This window comes from Saccostrea cucullata, unplaced genomic scaffold, assembly GCF_032062105.1.
Source record: "Saccostrea cucullata isolate Sc308-1 unplaced genomic scaffold, CSIRO_AGI_Scuc_v1 ctg4431, whole genome shotgun sequence".
NCBI classification, from domain to species: Eukaryota; Metazoa; Mollusca; class Bivalvia; order Ostreida; family Ostreidae; genus Saccostrea; species Saccostrea cuccullata.
This window is the reverse complement of record NW_026930740.1, coordinates 1-19,103: the sequence shown is the minus strand read 5'-3', so window position 1 is coordinate 19,103 and position 19,103 is coordinate 1. Positions and strand designations below refer to the sequence as shown.

Below are 19,103 nucleotides of genomic sequence, written 5' to 3'. Positions count from 1 at the left end.
CTTTTTCTTCAGGAGTTAAATCATCACGTCTGGTAATCTGGTCCAATTCTTGACCTATACTCAGAGTGGATTGAAATTCCGGAGGTTTGGGGAGTTTTCCTTTGAGTTCATTCAACAGAACTTCAGGTACTAACACCATTTTACGACTCATTTTTGTATCTTCTTATTCCTCTTCTTTTGAATGGCTTTATAGACAGAATGTCCGGCATCCAACAGTAAAGGGGCGGCTGCTGAGATTAAAAGGGGTAAAAGACCTCCTCCTTTTTGTTGAACTAATAAAGCTCTTCGTCTCTGGACGGATTGAGGTTGGACCAGTCTCCTTAAGATGTGTTTCTTTGGAGCTAGTTTTCGTTTCTGAGCCGAATGGAGAGGTAACACTCCTTTTAATAGGTTGTAGACGATCTCACAAATTTTCAGAATACAATCTCCAGAACAATGTTTTAAAATTCCGTTTTTCAAGGACGAAGAATAGTGAGGATCCGATAACACTCTTAAAAGAGGGGCATGCGCTTTTAATCGCATAGAACATCCCTTTTTCTTCTTGGCCATCTTTGAAAACAATGAAGAGAAGTCTCTCGTGTCACTCCCTTTTATACTGTCTTAAGGAGGGGCATACATTCCGTGTTTGTCGCTCTCGTGTTTATCTCTATTTTTCTCTAGAACATAAATTTTTCCACAATATCGGCATTTATATCTCAGACCTTTAGGAAGTTGCGGGGTGGAGGCCGTCAAGGGTTGAAAACGTGTGATTTTAGGGGAATGAACGGGAACTTTAATTCCAGGGGAGGGAATACCCACATTCACACGAGGAAACACTTCTAAATCGCTAGCTCTTTGACTCCCTATGGGTCCCATAGCACGATCCATTCTCAGTTCTGCTTGTTTCTTGAGTAATTCTCCTATGGTCTGTTGTCTTTGTTCCTTAAAATACTGATTGATTTCGTTTTTTAGACTTTCGGGCATGGCTTTACGTTGAGCTAGAGTTTGAGGAGTGGTGGATTTTTGCCTTTTTGCCGCCGCTGTTGTTTTCTTCTTGGGAGCTACTTTCTTCTTGGGTGGGGCTGTTTTCTTCTTAGGAGGGGCTTTTGGCTTCTTCTTTTTTCTACTCTTTTGAGCTGCTCCTCCCACTCGGACCATCCAATCTGGAAACACTCTTTGTTTCTTATTATCGACTCTTACCACTACACTCTTTAAACGACGAACCCGTCGTTTTTTAGGACTATTCCATTTGAATAAATGACGAATGATGACTCCACCGAGAAATCCAGCTCCTCCGCGTTTTAAAATGGCTGTTTTCCTATCTTCGTCACTAGCCGATTGATCGGCAATGATCTTTAAATCTTGACGATGACGATCGATAAACTTTTGAGTCAGTTTATTGATAGGTAAGACCCCTTTCATTAAATTGCGAGCTCCCATGGCAAACCAATTCAATAAGGCTTTACGCCCTAATTCGATTAAATGGGCTCGTTTGGTGGGATCTCGTTCCCGCTGTAAACGTCGTAAGGTTCTCACTAATTTACTCTTGGCAGATGGAGCCATGATGAGAGTGAAATGAATAATGACTCAGAAGAGTGGGAAACACTTTTATTTATACTCTTGAGGCATGTGTATAGTCAACAATTCAAACATTCGACTTCTTAATCGGTATTCGTCTGGGGTCTGGGGACTCAAATCCACGAGAAGATAACCGTGAGGTACCTGGGTGGCTTCTTGATAAGCAGACATCAAATGAGGCAAAGCTAGCTGACGACTCAATACACTGATCTGTGATTTGTCTCTGGGATTTTTGAATAAGACTAAATAATGAGCATTCAAACTAATGGTGCGATGAGAGGCAGCTCGATCAAATAAATTCTGAGTGATGTAAATCACACTGGTATTCCGATGATGAGCTTTACGGGTAAACCAATCCACAATCGATTCGATGGCTTTTCCTCCCATCATGTCGTCAAAAATGAGTAAATGGGGCACACTCAAATTGGCTACTAATTTCTCGTCGTCTTCTGGAATATTTCGGATGAAAGATACCTTCTCTTTTAAAGAAGTGTAAGCGGGTTGCCATTCCCGATAACACCAGACGATCTTTTCGGGCCTGGGGGTGATCCAGTCTAGATTGTTCACTAATGACTTGACGAATTCTGTTTTGCCCGATTTCGAGGGTCCAGCAACTACCATGGTAAATTCGTGTTTCAATTGAAAAGAGGGGAGGGGTGTCTCCTCGGAATACATGTTGATCAATGAAAGAAAAGATGGGTTCAGGGTCTTATTTATACTTATTCTTATACTTATTTATAGAAGAATGTCTTTTTTTATAGAGAAGAAACAACACACAAATCAACAATTCAATTTTTTATTTGTAATAACAAACAAACAAACAAACATATCAATAACCATAAGGTAAAGTGTTATAATTCTCTACAATTTGTCTCTTGTCATATACAATTCTCACTGTTTTCTCTGAAGGTTTGTTCACCACCTCACAATCACGGGTCCTCTGGATTTTGCTGGGATAGGGGACTTTTACTTCCTCTATTTCTCCCTTGAGCATTTTTTGTAAAGTCTCTGGGCACACCAACTGAGAGGTTCGATGGTTGAGAGTGACCCCTTTGCATTTATGAACCTCGGTTCCTTTGTCCGTTCGGAAAGCATAATTTTTAGGACCTGCCGACATGAATTTGGTGATGTGATCCCCGTCTAATTCGTCGGTCCATTCTCCTAAACTATTGCCCAAAGTAGGATTAAAAGCTCCTTCCTTATGTTGGTAAATGATACTGTCCGTATCGAAATAAAGGCCCCGTTCTTCTAAAGGTCGTAAAGTCTCGTAGAGATGTAAGCGGCATAGGCGGTGGTAAAACAAGCTAGGATCACGTTTCCAAAGGGACATTCTTCGACGAATTCCTGTTTGTCTTGAAAATTCACTAGCATCTTGTCTTCAATGGAATCTTCTTTATTGACTAAGAGTCGCACACCCTTGATGTCGAGCGTCGAATTTTGTAAGAGTTGATGTAATTCCTCTGGTTCGTCCAAGTATCTGACTTTGGGTAATAACAAGCGTTGAGCAAATTTTCCCCACAGACAATTTAAAAAGAGTTTAGCAATGGTTCTTAACACTGGATTCTTCTTGATACTGAGAATGTCCATCATGAATCCTTCTTTGTATAACACTTCTCGAATGTAATCTTGTTCTTGTTCTGAGGTCTTACATTCGGAGGGAAATCCGGACGCTTCCTGTTTGATCTTGAGGAAGGTATCGATGTAGTCTTTAAATAAGTCTTGACTGCGTTCTTTGAAATGCCACACTTCGTAAGTTTGCTCTAAGGTATACCCCATGTCCAAGGCTTTATGTAATTCGCACGTCACCCAAGTACCCGTGAGACTACGTTCCCGATCGGTGTGTTGACATGGGTGTTGAGACGTAGAGTCTTGTTGTTGGGCACAGGTGCGACATAAGGGAAATAATAACTTACCTCCCGTCCGATAAGGTAATACGGGGTGAAAGAGGCCTCGGGGTGGTAAGACCCGACAGTGAATGAGACCGAAATAACTTCTCACGTCCTGGAAGTCGTCTGTGATGATCTCGGGATGCCCTAAGGGAAAAGGTCTGTGTTTCAACACGTAAGGGTATAAGGAACACACGTCCACGTATCTCATGTCCCCTTCTTCACAATATAATTTAGTGGCATTGGTCCGGCCTCCGTACAGGGCTTCTCGAGGTTTCAAAGGATCCGGAATGTCTAGATCTCGTACAAATTGCTGTAAAGTCTCATCTTGTTGCACTTGTTGATCGAAATCGTGCTCCCAGATACTACACACGTTGTACCCCATGTCCTCTAAATCCGCAGTCCTTCTGAGAGTTTTCTCGTGTAATTGTTGGTAAGTAAATTGAGTCCGGTGAGGATGAGTTTCCGTCTGTAAACTGGGATAGCAAGTGGGGCATCCGTGCCAATAGCATCCGTAAAATTCGTAGACGGTACGAGTCGCTTCCTGGTATCCGTCGACGGTATAATTTCCGATCGGGACTTCGCCTCCGTTTCTGGCATGTCGTATGTGACATCCATTCTGATGACTCATCCAGGTGAGCCATCGACAGGCTTTGGCCGAATATTGTCGTGCCGGATCATACCCGAGGTTCGGAATGATGGCAATGCTGTCTTTAGGCATGAAATTTCGACGGTAGGCTAAATTAGCAGCACTGGCAAACGTGATGGATTCCTGGAAAGGGTCCACGTTGACCAACTTCTTGAGGGTGCTTCTAAACCGTGCACAGCATCGGCGTAAAATGTCGACGTCCGAGACACAATACCCTACAAACTCTTTCTGGAAATCAAACACTTTTCCCCTCTGTTGGTCGTACCATTCGTAAAAAGCTTTTCGTCCACTGGTAGTCATTTCGTCCGGATTGTAGAAAGCTGCCGGTGGATAAGGTCCCACGTAATTCTGGTTCTGTTCCGTATTAAAAAAGTGAGGGAAATAACCTTTCTTCATTTCGTTCAAATCGAAAGCGGAGGGCATCTGGGCCAAAGGAAAGGTTAAGAAACTATACGAGTCGATGAATTTGAGTCCGCATATTTCCATGGACAAGATCTTACTCCCGTTCATGATCACGCTAGGTTTCAGGGGAGAAGAATGCACTATGTAATTCAAAATGAATTGTCCGTCGTATCCTTTGAAGTTATGGGCGATGATGATGGCCCCGTCGTGTACTAAAGTGGAATTCTTAGTACCTGTAGTGGGTTGAAATAACCAGTCCATGAACTTCTTTAAGGTGTCTGGGCCTTGAAATAGGTGCTGACGGGGTCCCATGTGTTGACAATGAGGACAAGGTTGGTCTATGTCTAAGTCATCGCAATGTTGACAGACGCGATGTGCCACACACAGATTAGGGACGTGAATGCCCGATTCCTGAGTGCATTCGAAATCGAAATAAATGGTAAACTCTAAGGTGCCTTCTCCCTTCTTCTTCTTCTTCTTGGGTTTCTGTGGAACGTAGCACCGATGATCGGCATCGACGATTTTCTTACAGATCTTACACTGTTTCTGATCTCCGCATTTGTGATGAGGAAATAATTTCTTAGGCATCCAGGACTGACACTTCTCGCATAATCCCATTAAATTGCACACAGTAGTGGTGGTTTTCTTACCATGAGGTTTTAAATGATCTTCGTAGCAGGTCCTGTTCTTAAACATTCCATGGCATTCCTGGCATTTAATCTTGATCCCTTCATCGGGACATTTAGGGTGAGGTCCTAAACAAAAGGGACAGCGATGAGGACATTTGGACCGATGGTCTGTGAATTTAGTGTACCCCACGTCGCAATGATCACAGTAATATTGGTTCCCCGTTACTCCCGGCATCGATATGATGGCATCGCAATGACGGTTGTCTAACAAAATGTTCAAACAAGTTCCGTCTCCCCAGCCTTTGAAGATGCGCTCTAAACAGAGTTTAGTGGAAGTAGATTTGAACTGAAATATTTTCAGACGATACTGAGGAGCTAATACCTGTTGTAATTTTATCCACTCTGCATTTCCACAAGCTTGAGTGATATCACATCCGGCCTGTTCCATGAGGGCTATGGCTTGGTTCTTCTGGTCCAAGGATTCCTTATCTCCCTTCCGCATACGGAGCCATCGTTTTTCCCATTCCGGGTCTGGATGTTCCGGTTTCTGACTGTGTAATCGAGTGACGACGATGGCTCTAGCCAAACAAAATTCATCATTGGGATTGACGATTCGAACGATGGATTGTTTATTTTTCTTGAAAGTTTCTTTATCCAGTTGTAGATGTTTGTTTCTGTTTCCACCACTCCCCTGGGGATTCTCGATGTGTAACAGATCGAATTTCGTGGAGCCGTCGCCGATTTTGAAATCCTTTTTGGATTGTTGCACACGTTGTATTTCTTTAAAAATGACGTCTTCGTTTAAATCTTTACATTGCATAAACCCGTAAGAAATGTCTGAATCCAGAGAATCGTGACTTATGTTCAGGCGAAGGTAATCGTTAGGATCACACTGCATTTTCGATTTGAAGTCCTGTAATATGTTTTTGAATAATCGTAGAAGGAAAGCTGTGCTTTCTTCTTCTTCTGGAAATTCATCGAAATGAACGACATATTCATTTTCATGCGCTTTAAATTTTGGAGAGGTCCATTTTTCAGCTAGTCTCATGTGATAATACTCCGAAATGGGTTTAGGTGGTAAATCTATTTCTCTCTCGGTACTTTTTCGTTTCAATATTCGTCGAGCCTGTACCTGTTTTTCTCTAGTAGAATCCATGTCTATCAGGTGATGGCTCTGAGAGTAAAATGAACCCAAAGTCGGAGAAAACCGTATTTATATACAGTGGATGACGTCATAATGCATAGGTAAGCATAATTTTTTTTTTGCACACGGCACTTTATAGAGGGTGCAAACAGGTAAATATAAGGTAAACGTAGGTAAAACGTATTTTTTTGCACACGGCCCTAAACAAACTTGGCTCAGTGCCAAGTATTTACCTGTGTAGTCAGCATATTTTTTTTGCACACGGATCTAAAACAAAAACTTGGCTCGCTGCCAAGTATTTACCTGTATAGTCAGCATAAAAACAAAAAACGTAGTACCTACGTACCCATGTAAACAGTGTAAACAACTCCAGTATTTAAGGGGGGAATAGGTTAGGGTTAGTTAGGGGGTTAGGGTTAGGGTTAGGGGTTAGGGTTAGTTAGGGCTAGGGGGATAGGGTTAGTTAGGGTTAGTTAGGGTTAGGGTTAGGTTAGGGTTAGTTAGGGGGCTAGGGTTAGTTAGGGTTAGGGGCTAGGGTTAGGGTTAGGGGGGTTAGGCTTAGGGGCTAGGGGTTAGGGTTAGTTAGGGTTAGGGTTAGTTAGGGTTAGGGTTAGGGTTAGGGTTAGGTGATTTCTCTCAGCCAATCAGAATCTAGGGGGTTATGTGTCAACAGATATATCTGATATATACTTTTCTTTTTTTAAGATTTGCTTGTATTGATTAAACATCATTCAAAGAAACGAATTGACAGAAATATCCTGAAAGAAATCGATCTAACAGAGATATAACTAAATAATATATGCATGAATTTAAATGCTCCACCAATCAAATCTGATATGTTAAAACAAAATGTCAATAGTGGCTTGAAAAAAGATTTTCTTTGCCTAATCTAAAATGTTGGGTATTGGGAAACATATATGGAATTAAATACCAGCAATAAATGGCAGTCATTTCCCTTTATTTTATTTATATCGATTATAACGTGCCTTTTGGTCCTTGATTTTAGATACAAATCATTCTTTTGATGATGACGAGGATATCAGATTGAATTTTAGGACAAAGTTGATCCTTACGGATAATATACTTTAACAAGTATAAAGAACAAGTTTAACATTAAATGTATTTAAATCACGTGCCCTCAATGATCCCTCGTTCCCATACTTAAAGTCTTTTCTTTTCTTCCTCGACTCTTTTACATGTATACTAGGCTTGACAGATACTACTAGGCTTATTTGTTAATGATATGTGCAAGTACATGAATGGTACATGTAAACACCGTAAATACAGGAGGCAATTAATTTTAAGGGAATTAAAAAATAATTATTATAATGTAAATTTTAATTTTTAGCATAGACCTAAAGCAAAAGGTCTTAACTAATTATTAAATAAAATTTCCAATGCTCAAATGGTATCAGGAAACTTATTTAATGCACTGTACTGTCCTGCTAAAGTTCATCCACTCGTTCACATTTTAAATGTGTAGAATACGTCGCTCCAGTAACTCAGTAGTTAGAACACCCGCAAGACGAGCAGGGTACATGTACATGTACGATTCTTACTCTGGCCGACACATTATTTCGCGCCTGTTATACTTGTTCCGTATATCTCTACCTATTCCTTCTATGGTTAGGAATCTTTACAAACTTTTCCTAATCAACCCAGCATTGATTTAATATAAACAAGATGTGTTTGAGAAACACTGATGCCACCCCCCCCCCCCCCCCCCCGTACGGAAACATAGCGATGATTAATTTTTTTCTTAAATGAAAAATTAATATATTTGTACGAAAAGTAGGGTAATATCACTGAAAATACAATTGTGAAATACCGGCGAAAGAATATGCGAAGAAGAAATAAGCGAAGTATGAGAGCACTAGCCCTTAGCATTCAAAAGCTATGACCAAGGTTAATTTTTCTCAAATGTAGGGAAATCTTCAAGGTCAAGACGTTAAGGTAATTTTTATCCAATCAAAGGTTTTCCCACAAAAATACATATGTGAAGTACAAAACCCCTAGTCCTCACTGTTGCAAACTTATTGCCAAAGTTAAAATTTTCATAAAGTACGTCAAACTCCAAGGTAAAATTTCTTGATATCAAATGATAGGCTTTGTCATAAGGATTAAAAATGTAAAGTATGAAAGCTCTAGCCCCAACCCTTAAGGGTTATGATCAATGTTTGCTTTTTAAAAGTAGGTCAAACTCAAAGGTCCAAATTTATGGTATCCAATGAAAGGTCTTCTCACAAGAATAGAAATGTGAATTATGAAAGCACTAGCCCATACCGTTTAGAAGTTATGGCCAAGGTTAACGTTTTTTCATAAGTATGGAAATCTTCAAGGTCAAAAGCTCAAAATAGTTGGTATCAAATGAAAGGTTTTCAACAAAAAATACATATATGAAGAATAAAATTCCTGGTATCTACTGTTTAAAAAATATTGCCAAAGCGAAAGTTTGGAATTTTTGTGTAAAAGTGGGTCAAACTCGGTGGTACCCGAAGGAAGGTCTTGTCTCAAGAAATACACATGTGAAAATTGAAAGTCATAGCTCCACTAAATCAAAAGTTTTGGGCAATGTTCAAGTTTTTCGGACAAACAGACAGACAGAGAAACGGACGGACACGACAAATACTTCCGGTAATGGCCGCGATAGAAGCGTGTTTAAGTAGTGTACTTTAATTGGTTAAATTCTAAAGTTATAGAGCTGCAATGGAGCACAAAATGCGAACGATAAATACAGAGGGACTGACAATAGAGTAAGGTATCGGTAAATCGGAAGATGAGTGCCAAAACGAATGCTTTCCAGTGAAATTCAAGCCGAGGAACGCCAAAGCTAAAATAGCAGTTATGAAGAAATTGACGAGAGTTTATACGAAGAGTCTCCGAAAATAGTATACTTTTATACCTCAGAAAAAGACTTTTCTACTGGATCAAAGCACGTAACATTCTTTATTATGACAATATTAGCAAAATTGACGGTATTGACGTGAAATGGTCGGACAATCCCCCAAAATGGGACGATCCCATTGGCGGGAACTCTATTACAATAGAACTACTTGATTAAAAAAAACTTGCTTAATAATATCACAATTTTCATATCAACTGGGACAATAAGAGTACAGGGACATTATTTTCAAATGTTTTCGAGACATCACTTTCTAATTCTAAAGGAATTGGTTTCCAAGATTACCACGAGAGCAGAGGAAAGTCGGGTAACAGAGGATGCAAGCAGCACTCCAATACAGTACGGTCCTAAACCAGCGCTAAAAGTACTACAGAGCTCTCTGATACAAAGCATGGATAAACTGCAAATTAGTATTGAAAATAATACTTCATCAATTATTGATGCTATTTCAAAACCATGCATGTGTAGAAAAAATAATAAAAACAAATACAGTCATAACAACAGGATAATATTGTATTGAAATCACAATTACAGCAAGAAAAAGATGCCTTCATCCTGAAGTCTAAACAATTTGAAGAATCATCTAAACATCTTAAACAAATGTTGTCAGATACACGTGATGAGTTAAATCGTGCCAATGCACAAGTTGAATATTTATCAAATAAATTATCTAATCAAAGAGAAGAGCTAGAGGCACTGGATACTAACAACAGAGAGCTGAAATGCAAATTCTCAGAGGTCCAGGATGAACTCATGATCATCGACATGAAAAGAAGTATTTTGTCAGAATCTACTACAAGAGACAATTATAAATCAGTCGGTACCAGTTCTTCTAAAAATGAGCATTGAAGCTGCAGTTACCTGTTAATACCCAGTTCAACAGAACAACCAAAGCGTTTTCGTGGATTTCCAAGAGGTCGAGGTTCATACAAGAAATAGTCGACTCTTGTGCTGATACTTGTACAAAAATGTTATGCAATATGAATTTAACTATCGTGTTAACAAGAAACGGTATTCATTGTACATGTAGTACCTTTAGTTATGTTATATTTACCAGTAGCTCTATAATTTAGATGTAAAAATGAATTGTACTTGAATTACGTGTAAACCTGTAATGCATGTAAAGAAATCCTTAAAGATTTGATTTTTAAATGTTGGTGGCATAATTAACAAAGAGGGAAACAAACTTGATAAACCATTATTTGTGCAAAAAAAATCAAGAAATTTGATCATTTTTTTCTTAGTTGAAACACATGTTTGATATGATTTTCAATTTTCAGATTTTGGGCCCTTTGATTGCTTTACTGTCTGTAGACCAAAATCAACAAATCACAGATATTTTGGTGGCCTTGCAACTGCAAAAAGAATTTTTGTCATTGAACCAAAGTGTTAAAACATCCCTTCATGTATTTGATCATACAATAAAACCCATTTTGCTTTATGGATATGAAATATGGGAGAACATTAATCGACCTAGTATTTTCCTCAAAACCTCCAAACTCTCAGTATTTGATATTTTTAATAAAATGAAGTGCGAGAATATTCACTTAAAATCTTATAAGAATATATTGGGACTGCACAGGAAAAGTGCAAAATTATTATTATCTTCGCTTTGTAGCCCCCCCCCCCCTCCCCCTTCATTTTGGTATTATAAAAAGTATTTTGAATTATGTCAATAGGTTAGAATGTCTAGATATGTCATTACCATTATTGAGAGCATTAAACTCTCAAAGCAATATTAATTGGAGTAACAGTATACCATCATGGTATGGAACATTTTGTAAAACTGCAGATATGTTAAACTTTAATAAGGATATTTTTTTTCTAACAAATTACAAACTTTCAAGATAAAATGCAAAAAAAAATAATTTCACACTACAAGAATGAGTGGAACTTCATAAGATTGTCACAAGAAGGTAAACTGTATACTTATGTTATGATTAAAACAAATTTTGGACTTGAAAAATGTTTACTATGCCTGACATTTGAACAAAGAAAATTAATATGTAGGTTGTGTACATCTCACAATTTACAAATTAAAAGCTGTTATTTTGGCATTCCTAGAGATCAAAGACTTTGAACTAAATGCTCAATGAATGTTATTGAAGATGAAAAACACACACTTTTTGAATGTTTGAGTTTTGTTACAGAACGAGTGAATATGATGAATATAATACAAAGACACTGTATCAATTTTCCTTATTTAAATAATGAAAATAAGTTGTTGTGGGTTGTAAACTGTGAAAATATTAAAGGGCTTTCAGCTGTTTGTGAACTGGTTAGACAAGCCATGATGCATATAATATGGTATTTCTCTTAATTATAATAATAGGTACATGAATTTTTTTTATATTGAGAGAAAAACACTGTATGTACTGATTTGAAAAAAAAATTCCGAAGTTCTTAAATCACCTTGTGAATTGATCAAGTGTGCAATAGTGTGTCTTTTACATGTATAAAGAAATTTTTTAAAAAATGTATACTACCCTGATCTAGAATAAACATATTCTATTCTATATACACCCCGAAACTTCGTTTACGGGGGCATTGAAAACATACATAAAGAATTAATTTTCGATGTATTTTCTAATCCATCTCAGTTTTCGTACCGTCTTCAGAAACACCCAGTGTGAAAACTTTTTAACATAGATATTTGGAAATTTTCTACTTTCTCTTAAACATATTGTGCATATATATATTTATAGTTTGTTTGTTTGCATGTTACACAAGTGAAAAAAAAGTCTGAAATCAATGAAGCCTATCTTTTCCTACTCAAACGAGGAAGCAGCTTAAACAACGGTTACATGTACTCTGTTTTGATCAAAACATATTCGAATATACTATTAACTTACCTCTGTTCAAGATGACTTTAGCATAACCCTTGACGCAGTGATAGATATATATTTAAGTGGTGATTCTTTTTATTATTATTTTAAAGTAATAGATGTGTTGTTGACTTAAAGGAGTAATATCAAATTTCAAGGAAGTAAACATTTTGTGACGAGCTGGATTCAAAGTTCTTGGAAACCGAAACCAAAACTAAGTACTATTAATATCTACAATTTACCCATACACACTGCATTATTAAAGGGTTTTAAATACATTGGCGATTTTCCGAAAATGAAGAGAAAAAAGGTTTACATATAAATATCAAAGTACGACAGTACTGAAAAGCGGTTAGCATGCTTTCATCGAATATGTACAGTGAACAATAATAAAAAATGCATTGAATGATGACATTAAAGTAAGCATGCATATCTTTTTCCAATGTCATCAGCGAAGAAGCAGACACGCTGAATTTTGTAGTACTTAACTAAATGGTAAAACCAATAACATCCCAGACTGATGTCACAAATGTTTGTGTCAAAATATCAACCTGAGATTTTCAGTTTGAAAGACAGGAAGTTCAATTTCAAAAATTTCTCCCTAATTGTCTCCATTGGTGGCGTTCAATAGTGCTCAGAACGAAAAAAAAATTATGTTGATGTTGCAAATTTAATTGGCTTTCATGGTCTATTGATTCTGAAATTAGGTAACTGTAAAGGCTACTATAGCAAACAACTCAAAAAGAAAATAAAATGATAATTCAAATTCTTTAGATTAATTGGTTTGGAGTACTGTACATAGATCTTTAGCTGGCTAGTCTGAGAAAAACGGATGGACGAGCAGAGAATTAATTAATTTCAGAGAGCTTCAGTTTCGTAGGCTCACTGCGGGTCAGCAGGTGTGACCTGTCATTGGGGATGCTTACTTCTCCTAGGCACCGGAACTTTCAAGGATCCGTTTTTCTTTTGAGACCGATCACTGTTCATTCTGTATTTTGATACAGATACTGAGTACATCTGTTTATTAATATTATGAACTATTTCTCTCACAGGAAGAAAGACAAGTAAACAAGATAATAAAGTTTTAAGAAATGAACATTATTGACTTTTCATACAATTAAATGTTCGAATAAGTAAATGGTATATGACAATTATTTAAAAAAGAGTCTTGCACGATATGTATAAACGAACATATACTGAGTATTTGATAAATATTTTTCATGAAATATTGTATAAAAAAAAACGTGTGAAAAGGAAAGTTGTTGTTTAATCCATCAATACTAGTATTTTAAAAATTCAAAGGTTCACTAAAAGTCAGTGTATAAAAAAACAATTTAATTGTCCGTTGCAAGAATTACCTAGGTATCATTGTCACTTTCTTCAATACGTCGCATAAGCAATAAATTGTTTTTTTTGTTTTTGTTTTTGTTTTTTTTTTTTTTTTACTAAAAACAAGTATGCGAATTTCTATCAATATGCCTGTAAGCATCTGTATTTTAATTTTTATTACTTCTCAAAGGCTCAAAATGATAATTAACAAATTGGACAAATTCAAATTTAAAAAGTATTTTTACAACTTATACCTTGCATACGAATTTAGCAAACTTTCAAAAATAATCATTCATTAGATATAATTTTCAATTTGTTCTAATTGTTAAGATTTTTCATGCCTCTTTTTTCTGTGCATATTGGGTTCAAATATGATATTTCTCGCTATACATTTCTTCCTAAAGTTTAAATCTAACGCGTTGATAATGTTATCAGCTAAACTTCATGCTGACTTCGAATTTCGTCACAGGGCCCGATCGCCATCAGCTGATGTCACGGAAATTTAATCTCGACACCAAATGCTCCTGTACATAAACTTTTTTTAATACAACAATTATAAATTTATTTCATTGACAAACAAAATCAGAAAAATAATTAAAAACCGAAAGATTATGTTGTTTTGATAGTCTTGATTTTATTTAACATGTTATATGTGTTAGAAACAAATCATAGGTACTAGGTAGAGGCTTTGTTGAAGTTTCCGTTGTCGATAGGTAGCGCCTTATGGAAGTTTCCGGTGTCGATAAAAATCGGACACATGCCATAAAGCGGCTAGCGAAGCTAACCGCTTAAAAATGACGAAGGAAATTTACAGAAGCGTATTAGGGCCGCAGCAGTATTTTTTTTAATTTGTTATAACAAATTGATAATTTGGTATAACAAATTGATAATTTGATTAAACAAATTGATAATTTGATTAAACAAATTGATAATTTGATTAAACAAATTATTAATTTGATAAAACAAATTATTTGTTACAACAAATTGATAATTTGTTATAAAAAATTAGTAATTTGTTTAAACAGATTACTAATTTGTTTAAACAAATTGATAATTTGTTATAACAAATTACTGTTTGTTTAAACAGATTACTAATTTGTTTAAACAAATTGATAATTTGTTATAACAAATTAATAATTTGTTTTTACAAATTGATAATTTGTAATAACAAATTAATAATTTGTTAAAACAATTTAGTAATTTGTTAAAACAAATTAGTAATTTGTTAAATCAAATTAGTAATTTGTTATAACAAATTACTAATTTGATATAACAAATAACTAATTTGATACAACAATTTACTAATTTGTTATAACAAATTACTTATTTGTTATAACAGATTATCAATTTGACATAACAGATTATTAATTTGTTAAAACAAATTATTAATTTGTTATAACAAATTAGTAATTTGATAAAACAAATTACTATTTTTGACAAAATTTGAAATGTATACAATCTACGAAAGCCAGATCAAATCAAAAATCTTAGTATTTAGTGTCGGATTTATGAAAATAATTTGCAACTGTCAAAGTTTTTTGGTAAATAATAAGGCTTTAGAGGGACTATTGAGAGGTTTTCCAGCAGGCTCTTTTTTTATTATTATTATAAAAAATTCATGCATACAAAAGATTTGAATGACATATTAGGAATTTAATATTAATTTTCACCAAGAGACACCAACTCAAGAATATTGTTTTATTTTTTCATTCGTTTTCCGGGGAAGGTTGTTACAGAATGTATTTGGATAATTTATCCGCAAATTCATTTTGGTCAATGGTGCCTCTGTTGCTCACAGCTTTATAGGAAACCATGGAGGTTGACCACAAGAGCAGATCCGGGATTTTGCATATATAGAATTGGGTTTGGTTTAAAGATTTTATTCTTTACACATGAATTGGGTTGAACAATAGACATAAATGCCTGTCGAAGAGCAGTAGTCAAGGTAGATCATGTCACATGTAAAGAAAGAATCCAGAGAGGGGGTTAAAATGAACAAAAACTAAACACAAACTAGAGGTTATGTGAGCAATGAGCTCAGTCAATGATACCCCCCGCCTCCCATATGCTTATAACGACAAAGTCCATGTTTTGCTGTGGCCGGGAAACCCAAAATATGTGTCGGATCAAAAAGTAAAACAGGAGGTGCACAATGGCAATATGTAATAAAAGATTCTGTGAAAGTTTCATTAAATTTTACTTCTTGGTATAAGTGGAGTTAAGGATAAGAGATGGGTACTCAAAAGCGTAGCAGACGGACGGACGGACATACCGATTACAGTATACCCTCCCACTTTTCAAGCGGAGGTGGGGATATAATAAAACAATTTATATTGTAACATTCTGTTGCATGGATCAAATAAGATAATATTTTTCCTAGCATACAAAGTGGATGATATGACTGTGCGGAGTCGGAAGGGGGGGCACGTATGGACAAATTTTCATTAAAGCTTCTAAGAACCAGCTGTAAGGAATAGAATCTAGGCTATTGATGCAATTTATCATGACATTGATGTTTGAAGTGAAAACTGAGCTGCTAGAAGAAACATATGGGTCAAAAGCTTTGCAGACTGTGTGCTTATTGTTTCGCAAATTCAATATTTCAAAGATTTCTTTTTTTTTATTTAAGCAGTTGCAAAACATATACACCTCTCTCTCCCACTCTCATACTGTTGGAAAAATACAAATACGCATACATTAATAAACATCTAGTATACATATCCACTTCAATATACGTACAATATACATAAACTTACGCAATATGCAAAGCATATTCAATCAGTAATTATATTAAGAGTTACTATTAGACACATTAAAGAGACATTTCCACTTGGACCATCTATTTTTGTAAAATATATTCCCTGACAATTTTTCTTCTAAACAATAGTAATTATTTAAATATTTTAAGATTTCATTAAAAACAATATTGTATAGTTGAAATAAGTATTTCTTCACTAGTAGGATAATCAAATTAATTGCCATGTGATCTTTTTCCAAATTACCAAAAATAACAGTTTTGACATCAAATACAATTCTTGTACCAGACTATTGAAATATCCAATCTGACAATGCTAACCAAATCACAGAAACCTGTGGACAGTAGAAAAATAAATGCTTGATTGATTCTTGTTCTAAGTTACATATTGAACAAAGTGGTGAATTTTTTATTTTAGACAGATATAGGTTTTTGTTAGTACCTAATATTCTATGGATAAATCTATAATTGAACCACATAAGTCCTGAGTCTTTTGTTGTCAATATAAAGTTTTCATAAACATGTTTCCAATCAAAATTGAACTCTAATTTTAGATCAGTATCCCATTTGTTTTCACAAATAGGTCTGTGCTGTGTTTTTGATATTAAAGCAATATGAGCTGCATATTGAGAATTTCATTTTGCAGGTAAATATGCTTTTATGATTGATTTGTATGTAATTTAAACCCTTATGACCAATAAGCCCCTCCCAAAGTTTTTAAAATGTTTCAGAAGAAATATTTCTGCAAGACCTAATATACAGTATTTTATAAGAAACAATTTTTGTACAGGACGACAATAATTCAATTTTGCTCTAATCAAAGCTTATAAAAAATGTCCATCCCAAATATGAACAACAGAAGTGTTTTAATTTTATGCCATTGAAATAGTTAATTACAAATTTGCAACAAAATTTTCCGATGTCAAACATGCAGCTCATATTGCTTTAAACAATAATAAATATTTCTGGATCCTTTTCTGTTCTTACAAAGTATTTTTACAGATTCCGGTTGATATGTTTTAACAAAAGTATAATATAAATATTGTTTGATATTTGGCCATGCAGTCAAAATGCTTTGCTTAAACCTTCATATGTGGTAAAAGGTAACTTTATAAAATAATCATTTGTGACACTTTTCATAACAATGAAATTGCCTTCTGTATTGAATAAAACATGCACTATATGGAACCCTTTATCAAACATTGGTTTACAAAATAATATTTATTTTGAATCTCTATTTTATTATTATACCACATTGGCTCACTCAGTGAATGTAAATTAAAACTCTCTATAAACTCACTAAAATAAAATAGAGTTTCTTTCCAAAACATGTTTTGTGTGACTTTTGCCCTTTGTTAACAATATTCAGACCCAACACTACATAACTTGTCAATATTACATCCAGTGATTTCTGAGAAAAGATTACTCCAATCTGGATTAGTAGTTAAAATTCTCCTTATCCAAGTTAGTTTAAGAGATTTAATAAATGTTTCTATATTAGTCATTCTACATCCACCATTTCCAAAATCCAGTTGCAATGTTTTTCGAGAAATTCTATCAACTTTGTTACCCCAAATAACTTTATATAAGGTTTTTTGAAGAGTTGTATCCACTGCAAACAAGGTTTAGGAAGGGAGGTAATATTTCTCTTTGACCAATGGTTTATTTCTTTTTGAATAAGTTTAAACTTCTCGTCAAAGTTAAGTTCCTCCATTTTTTTTTTAGATTTGCTGTACAGTATATGTTATACCAAGAACAGTAAAAGGTTCGGTCGTCCATTTTAATTCTGTATCAGCACAGATTTTATTTTCTGTGTCAAATTTAGAACCAATCCGAACTGCTTTTGTTTTAGAAATGTTAGGTTTTAAACCTGAAAATTTTGAAAATTGAAAAAGAAGATCAACAGCACTTTTTAGACTCTTTTCTGTTCCATCAAGAAAAAGAACTGTGTCGTCTGCATATTGTATAAGACAAACTTTTTCCTTCCCTATTTTAATGCCTTTGATATTTCTATTTTGTCGAATCATGTGTCCTAAAATTTCTACACAAAGATTAAAGAGGTAAGGAGATACTGGGTCACCTTGACGACAACCCCTACCAATTTCAAAAAAAATTTGAAAAAAATACCATTCTGAATAACGCAAAGGTTAGCTTTATTATATAATACTGAAACCCATTTTATCAGATAGGACCAAAATTAAAGAATTTCAAAGTATTATACATAAATTTCCATGATATAGAGTCAAATGCTTTTTCAAAGTCAATAAGTAATATCATACCAGGAATATGTTTTTCATGTACTGTATTTATTACATCATAAATTATTCGTGTATTCTCTCCAATAAATCTACCATTGAGAAATCCTTTTTATGCAATTTTATATGTTACATTTAGAAGAGATATTGGACGCCAGTTACTAAGAAATTCTCTAGGTTTAGCTCCTTTTGGTAAAATTGATATAATACCTTGTTTCTGGGTTATTGATAGCTCTCCTTTATGAAAACCTAAATTTATTGATCTTATTAAAAAGCTTCCTAAATCCTTCCAGAAAAATTTGAAAAATTCTGTAGTGAAACCATCACTGCCTGGGCTTCATTTTCCATATCTTTTAAAGCAGAGAGGGCTTCCTCTGGAGTTATGATACCTTCCAAGCTATTCACGCGTCCGCCATTAAAATACGAAACCGAGGCTGACCTGACAAACTAGCGTCCTTCACTACTAGAAAATGGCGAAGTGCGGCGAAGGTCATCCAGCGTGGACGCGCTCTCTCGCAAGCGTACCAAAGGATAACCGACGATGTAATATCGGCATGGTCTACGACGTCGAAAATCCCCAATAAATCCCTCAAAAGATGATACAACAATTTTGCTGAAGGATATGTACATGAATATGAAGGTTTGTTTACAATTTTACGATGGACCATCGGACAGCATGCATAGAATCCTTTACGTTGATATCTGTCATTATTACTGAAATTCATTGAATGGAAGACAATAAATATTCACCACAAGTAGAGAATACATAC

General features: G+C 35.2%; 1 protein-coding gene across 1 annotated transcript; it reads right to left on the bottom strand.

Annotated features, from left to right (window-relative positions):
• Positions 1–2,805: 2,805 nt before the first annotated feature.
• LOC134229877 (uncharacterized) lies at positions 2,806–4,488 on the bottom strand. The gene has a single exon (XM_062711659.1). The coding sequence runs from the start codon at positions 4,486–4,488 to the stop codon at positions 2,806–2,808; it is 1,683 nt and encodes a 560-aa protein (XP_062567643.1).
• Between the last annotated feature and the right edge of the window lie 14,615 nt (positions 4,489–19,103).